Source organism: Melospiza georgiana, chromosome 1, assembly GCF_028018845.1.
Source record: "Melospiza georgiana isolate bMelGeo1 chromosome 1, bMelGeo1.pri, whole genome shotgun sequence".
Classification (NCBI taxonomy): domain Eukaryota; kingdom Metazoa; phylum Chordata; class Aves; order Passeriformes; family Passerellidae; genus Melospiza; species Melospiza georgiana.
This window is the reverse complement of record NC_080430.1, coordinates 94,160,539-94,168,572: the sequence shown is the minus strand read 5'-3', so window position 1 is coordinate 94,168,572 and position 8,034 is coordinate 94,160,539. Positions and strand designations below refer to the sequence as shown.

Below are 8,034 nucleotides of genomic sequence, written 5' to 3'. Positions count from 1 at the left end.
TCACACACACAAGGTTATTATTTCACATATAAACCATGAGGCATGCTGCAGGCTTTTGTGCATACCCAGATAAAGCTTGCTGCTCCAAAGGGGTAATGAATTCCCACATCAGAAAGAGAGCACGAAACCCTGGGAGACCCAGGAAGCAACAAACAAGGAGGATGTTCCACACCTGTCTACAACAACGTCTCAATTCACACCAGGCACTAACTCTGCAGTTGGAAGCTCTAAACTTCTCATTTCCTGCCAATTAACCTGCGAACACCCTTCTCCCTTCCCCTTTGTGCCTTCTGTGAGGAATAGGAGTTCTGCAGCTTTTTGTTAAAAATCATTTCCTCTAAGCTCTCTGGTCTCAGTAAAATATGTAAAAACCTAGATGAAGCTTTACAGAAAATTAATTTTCTCTTAGTTTAATTTTTGTTATTGGTTAACTTTTAATTTTATTAATTCTCTAGTTACCTCAGAAGTCTGCCTTGCTGTTATTGTGAGAAACCAAAAAATATAATATTAAATCCCACCAACAGCACTGTTTAAATATTACCAGTAAAGATAGTACTTCTTTTTCTTCCTTACTTTCCAATACTGGCACAAGTAAAACATTAAAATGTATTTTGGAACAAATATACAGTTTTCCATTAATATAAGAATACACCAAGCCATCACAAAACAGAGGCAGATAAAAGAGCAAAATAATACAATGCTTCTTCAGCCTCTATTTGCACCTGGTAAGAAAGGAAAAAATAAAAATAATTGTACAGCTGGATGGACTATGTTGGACTGTGTTTTTTGAAAACAGTTCCAGAAGCATTCACTTGCTGACTCTTATCCAGTTCAGGCTTCTCAGCTGTCTTTGAGAGGCACAGCAGCACTCTGCAGCATGCCATTCAACCATTTTCTGTCAGTGTACTACAGATTTAGGGGCCTCTCCTTTGTCAGCATGCTCCTCCTGTACCCAAGCAAAAAAATCCACCTCAAATCCAAGTCACTTCAACTTTATTGTAACTCTATTTCCACTTGAAATGATTCCACAGTAAGAGGAAAAAGAAGCTGTCTCAGAGATGGCCATTTACAACAGCTGAATATTCTAATTTTGTTATTTTAATACAAGATTGTTTTGCATCTTGAACACAAACAGAAAAAAGATGTTTCTATTTTTATTTTCAGAATTCAGAATTTTTGCTGATTAAATTCACCTCCATGAAGCAGGCATTAAAATTATTCCTATACAGAGTAAATGAACTGTAAGAACTCTGGTTCCATCTCTGCCTCTGATAAGAACAGATTTAGATGCATTCCAGAAATTCCTCAGAGTTTCTTTAAAACACAGTGTTTTAATTTTTCTGTGAACTGTTTTCCTTCCTGGGTCCATTCACATCATAAAACTCATAAATTTTGTTGCTGCTTTCTTTGTTACCTTAGTTTTATTGCATCTTGCATTCCATGGTATGAAGATGTGAAACCATCAGGATGAGAATTCTCAAATTCCATCCAGATCTCAAAAAAAATGTAAGTTAACACTAAAAAGTTCATATGCCATCTGGCCCCAGCATGTCTAAGTTACATCAGTATTTGGCTGCAAAGCTGAAGAGCTTTAATTAGAACCACTGAATGCTACCCAGCATCACAAGCAGGAATTGAATTTTAATCACTTAAAAAAAATATTTTTTCCCAAGCAAACTAATCTATAACCATTCAAAACATTTTTTCACCCTCCTACAAAAGTAGAAGTCATTAATGGAGAGACATGTACACTCAGTCAGAACCAGAACTACTTTAGTTGGAAAAAAACTCATGTTAAAAGAGCCTGAAGGACAGTGTAAGCCAGCTTTCATTTCATTCTCATACTGGCAGGATAAAAGACAAAAGATACTCTTGCCACTACATCAGTGCCTCTTAGTCAGAGCCTGCTTATATTTCCTGTTGGGAAATATCTCTAAATTTGCAAATTTCTACAAACTTTGCTGAGCTTCTATGCTCCCTAAATCAGCTATAATCCAGACACTTCTCATCTCAGCAAGAGACTGACAGCGCTGACTTTTTATTATTATTTTTAATCTTATTAAGAAAAAGATATGGAGACTTGTTCATAACCCTTATATGGGAAAGAGTTTTTATTACAAAGGCTTTTTAGTCAGTCCCAGCAGCCACAGGGAATAACTTCCAAGCATTTCTAGTAGGATGAGTTTGTACTGCTGAGTGCAGTAGTTCATTCTGCTGATAATTCTTTGTAAAAGAACCAACATTAAGAAAAGTTCAGACTGTCAATGTATTTAATAAAACTGAAGAAAGCAAGTTTACCTGTTTTAAAAAGCTGTTTTAACACAGAAAGAATGAGCATGAGCTTTACAACCTTTCCACAATATAGAACTTTCAGCTAAATGGAAAAATAAATAACAAGAACATCAAAAGCAAGTTATTAATTTAATATAAAAAAACACTGTACAAAACTTAAATGTAAAACAAAATAACTCCATGAGGTCAAATGAAGTAAAGCAACAAACTTACAGTAAGTAAACATTGCTGCATTATCTCTATTAAGTACCATGTCACTGTGTGCTGCCATTGCTTGGTCCCCTCAGAGTTCCACTTTCAGTCAGGATCCTTATAACATTCGGTATATCGATTCCTTAGTTAAAGGCAAACAAACAAAATCAAAAAACAAGCAATTTTATGATAAAATTAATTTAAAAATACATGTTATACTGAAACATTCAGATGCTGAGATGAGTTTTGGATCTTTCCTCATTGAAAGAAAAATATCTTAATGGAGAACAATCAGTATGTGCCTGGAAACTCTAAGCTTTCCTACAATGTACTCATCTTCAGTGTTCATTTTTTAACCTTTGTGAGGTTACACACTCTGAGAAGCTTAGAAACATACACAGGAAGCTTCTGAAGAGAGAGCAGGAGTTGACTGAAGACATGGGAAGGTTTAATAGCTGACACTTATTAGAAAGTTGTATGCAAAAGGGAGACTACTCGTCTCTGATTCATTATTATTTCTATGTTACTGTGCAAATACACTTCTTTCAGGAACTGGTAAATAAAAAAATTCTTCACTGTTGTATTCACAAAACAAGCATTTCTCCACTTACAGCTCGGAGAAGATTCTACTTTTCTAATAACAATATATTTGGTTTTAGTTTACTGTCTCTTGCCATGCAAATGTTACTATGCAAAAATGAGAGAAGAATTAAAAAAAATAAAAATCAGCAATTACTAATGCCTGTGTGGGAAAGCAGCTATTCTGAATTACCATTCCTAAACTGTATCCTGCAAAAGTTAAGGGTGGGAAAAAAGAATTCTCTTCAACTCTCCCTAATACCTCAAAGTTCTTTGACCCATATAAGTCTTTAATATTTCCCAGAGCTAATAAATGATGTTATGTATATGTTTATATATGTGCATGTGTGTGTGTGTACACGTGTATGCAAATTACCTCTGAAAGCTGGATTTGATGCTGCTATTTTGTGCAGGGTGTCAGTAACCTCCTCAGCATTCATGTTTCTTACACTCTTCAAAAATTCAGTTGTGATGTTGTTCTCATATGCTGTTTCCAAAGAGCCACTTGAAAAGTTCTGGGCTTCATCTTCACTGGCTGGTAAGAACTGCTTAGCTGACCAGCTGCTTGAATAGTCTAAAGAAGGGAAATACTGTTTTTCAGTAAAAGAGGATTCTGAAGAGCCTTCACCCCTCATTTCCCTTAACAGGGCTTTTCAAAGCCAGCATGTCCAGTCTGGCACAGCAGCATTGCTGGTACTGATCACACCTGACTTTGCTGCATTTTCAAACCACCAAGAGGCAGGAATGCTGTCCAGTTACAGAAAATCCTGGAGAAACAAGGGTGGGGAGGTAGGTGAAAGCAATTTCCATTACACTTACAAAACCAGAATAAATGTCTCAAATCTCCTATATTCAAAGTCACTGCAATTTTTGGTATTACCATTGTAAAAATTAAGGTTTTCAAAAGCTAAACTTTCTAGAAAAACTAGAAAATTGACACAGTGCAGAAAAAAAAATCACACAGAATAACTTCCCTAGTATTCCAGGAATCTTGGCTTTCCAAGCATAGGGTTGTACTTCTTAAGTTTAAGAAAAACAGCCATTTGTTTCTATCAGAAGAAAATGACCTCCAAGAAATCCAGGATTGTTTGAAAAAATTAATCAGAAATACTGAGCCAAATTAGCTGAAGTATTCAGGTATTAAAGAGAATTATTCATCCTCTGCCACATAACTTTCTACTAACATCTTGATTTGACTAAACCTGCAGGAAACATCTCCTCCATCAAGAAGGGAAAAAATATTGTGGGAAAAAAAAGCCAAAGAGACTTTGAAAGTCTCCTTAGAAACAGGTGCCTTTGAAAACAGATGACAGGACAGTCAGAGTTGGTACTAACTCAATTTCTCCCCAAATCCTACAGTTAAGTAGGATCAATGTGTTTTAATTGTCTTCTAATATTAGTAGAGAATGGGGGAAAAACCCCAAACCATTTATGCTACTTGACTCTGGCTTTATTCTGCTCTTAACCACTGCTTTTGGAAAAGCAGGAAGAAAGGCTTACTATCATTTATGCAACATTTAATATTAAGATTAAACTATATTAAAGACTGCAAAGCCAACATTACCAGTGTCAGAGTCATTAATATCTGCTGAAGTTGGGCCAGGCTGTTCTGTGGAATATTCTAGTGCTGCTTCTCCATTATATCCAGCACCTAGGTGGTCCTATGAGTTTAAAAAAAAATAAAAAGAAGTTTAAAATCTCATCAAGACAACCTCTTGGAACAATGAACTACTACATTTTTAATGAACACAAACCAAATAAAAGACCAGTATTTCTGCTACCGAATCTGAAAAATTGCATATTTCTTTGCAAATCATAGGGCTAATAACTTCTCTGTATACACTGCCCATCAGATCTCTATGTCTGAAAAAGCTCTATCTTAGGCAAAGAAGTGATACTCATTGAGCCTAATTCTCAACTTGTCAGATTTAAAAAGGAAGCAATTTATACTCATAATAGAAGATTTAGCAAAAAAAAATTACCAGTTGAAAGATCACAGTTTAGAATACTAACAAGGCCTAATGTAGGAAAACATTTTGGTCTTCCACACCTTGTAGGTTGACAGTTATTTCAGTTAGGACTTCATTATTTTGTAACAATGTCAGCAGCCTCAGAAAAGTATTCAAAACACCTCCATATGTACTGCTTATGTAAAGATAAGTCATTCAGAAGAGGGGAAAAATTGGGTTCCTAATAATGGAAGAAGAATGAGACCTTAGAAAAACAGTCCAAAGAGTAGGACCAGAAGTTGTATAAGAAAAAAAAGTCACATCACTGATGCATGGTGAATAAAGTGAAGCCTGGGAACAGAAACAGGATACAGAACAGGAGTGTTATGCAAGTCAGTAGAGATGAGAAAAGCTTAAGTCAGAATTAAAAATGGGCAAAAGTAGCAGAAAAACTTAGATGGAAGCAAAAGCATGGGAAATAAGTGACAAGATGATTTTTACCTTCTATCAACAATAAAAAATAAGCAAGCACTGTTGACCAAAAATTAAGACTTGTCAACACAAAAGCTAAAATTTTACCCTATCATCACTACCAAAATTTCTGTATTTAACGAGCAAAACTTACAATACAGTCTCCACAGTATTTTTGTTTTACAGAATCATCTCTAAAATTAAAATGCACAATCACAGGAATCTAAAAGTTTGTAGAACAAACCAAAACAAAATCCACATTACTTTGTTTGATGCAGCCTGCTGACGGTATTCCACCAGTGCATTTGTGAGAGTCTGTGTAACTTTCAGGATAAATGAAGCATCATCTTCATTCAGTATCTCAAAACTTTGCTAGGGAAAAAAGAAACAAAACACACCATAAAACATTTTTCCTCAGAAAACGTGAAGTATGAAAATTTGTAAACAAACCTGCAGGAACCTCATTTTCTCTGTGTCTCTACCCTTTTGTCAGACTTAGATGGAATTACAAAGCAAATACGGTTTTTAATCCCATAAACTGGGGGAAGGAAGGTAGAATGAAAGAGAAATCTAAGAGAAGGAAGATGCAGCTATGCAACACAATCATTTGAAAAGGAATAAAACAAAAATACGCCTGGAAAGATATAGAAGATAATGCTTTTCCTTAAGTATTTTGATCTCTTGCCAAGATGCCTGCATACAAATGAATGTGTACACCTTCCCTGAGGCAACATAGTCATAACCAATTTCTCTAGAATGTAGCAAAAAGCCAGAATGCTACTGAATTTAAATGTACATGCTGCCTTGCCTTACAATAACCTTATTTTTCCCTAAAAGTCTACAGAAAAACCAATCTTGAAGCTGTGAAGCTCCACTAGGGAAGCAAGTTCTAGCACCAACAGCACTCACAGAGAGGGCTACATTTGTCATCCTCTTGTCTATACCAAAAAAGTTCTGCTGAAAACACATTCTTGGGGACAAAGCAAAAAACTCCAGACATGTCCTAACAGTTCAAAGTCTTCTGGATTAGAAACAAACACACCAGACAATGGAAAATAAGTAATAGAAACTTAACATTAAGTTCATATGATACAGCATAACAGGGACTGTATTATATTTTTACCACTAATAGTACTTCAGTCTCCTGGTTTACCCAAGTTATATTTAAGGAAGATCTTCTCAAAAACTATCTGGAAAAAGAAGAGTAAATTGTGGCAAGGATATCTTTGCTAGGAGGTAATAAAAGAATATAGTATAGACAATTATTGGACAGCTTTACAGAATACAAACAGCAAGTGCAGAAAAGATACCTGTAAAATTACTTTTCACCACATAACAAACTTTTGAATCCAACAATAAAAACACAATGCAGCTTTTGAAAAAATTACAGTAGATGAAAAAATAAATTATTTCCACACTTTGCAAAACAGAACAGTGTTCCAATCACATTCTCAATAGTCCTCTTTTCTTCTCAGAGGACAATCATACTAAGAAAGAAGATGCCTCAAAACAAATTCAAGTTTTATTGACAAGGTGTAGTCTGTATACCTAGTAATTTCCTATAAAACGAGAGGACAAAACCATTTTATGACAGTCAATAGTGCCTTAATTACCATGCAGTAGATCAGTCAAGCAACTAGCAGTAAGGATTTCCATTTCAGTGCTTTTAGGGAAATCATCATTTCTGTATGCAAGATCACAACTGTTGTTGATACATCTAATAACTGGAAAAGGACAGTTTTCCACTGTTACTGAGTGTATCATTGCTGTCCATGTGTACCTAATACACATTTTCAACAACTGAACAGAATTCCAGTGTACTGACACTTACTTCAGAGAGGCACATTTTGCAGTTATGGGGGAGCCCTGTTTTAAATACACAACTTGCATTTTATTTCTTAAAAATCCCTTCTTTCCTTTCTATGTATCTGTGATATTTGTCTTCATTCTGCTTCTTTCTGTTACTGAACTTCATATTTCCAAATTCCTCATTTGAAAATTATAGACCAGTTATAGAAACAAAGGAGAAATAAAGTTTAAAAAGGTCATATTACCTAAACATGCAGTTAAGGAGTGAAGCTAAGATATAGTTGAAAACAAATCATTTTCAATGCAAGTAATTCCTCTGACAGTAAACCAATATTTTGGCAAAAGCAATGTCTAGAAACTTGAAAATTAATAGACACATTATAAATTCAGTGACATTCATTTTATTCTGAATCCTGCCTTCTGGCAAAATGGTAATCTGTTAGATTACAAGACTGCCTACATTCTGCCTTTCATTGCTTGCTACATTTTAGACTTAGCAAACCAGTGATTTCATTCTTAGTTTTTAAATTTTTCTTCCAAAAATTTTCTTGCAAGCTAGGATTTAACACTTACCAAATAACCCAACAGTTCTTCTTGACTAGTGAATTCTTCAGGATCTTCTGTAAATTCTTGCTGTTTGACATAAAAAGAGGTCCTTAGATCTATTATATGCAGCACATACAAATAAACAATAATAACTATGGTTACTCTACAATACAAATTGCTTGTGCTGTTATGAAAT

General features: G+C 34.9%; 1 protein-coding gene across 2 annotated transcripts in view; it reads right to left on the bottom strand.

Moving 5' to 3' along the window:
* LOC131089901 (uncharacterized) overlaps positions 1-8,034 on the bottom strand; it is a 21,063-nt gene continuing 13,029 nt past the window's right edge. For both annotated transcript variants that reach the window (XM_058035034.1, XM_058034949.1), the window contains exons 14-18: positions 7,866-7,925; positions 5,748-5,855; positions 4,628-4,724; positions 3,440-3,637; positions 1-2,626 (exon numbers count right to left, since the gene is read on the bottom strand). In XM_058035034.1, the coding sequence (XP_057891017.1) occupies positions 2,547-2,626; positions 3,440-3,637; positions 4,628-4,724; positions 5,748-5,855; positions 7,866-7,925 (543 nt within the window). In that variant the 3' untranslated portion in view covers positions 1-2,546. The remainder of the gene's footprint in view (positions 2,627-3,439; positions 3,638-4,627; positions 4,725-5,747; positions 5,856-7,865; positions 7,926-8,034) is intronic.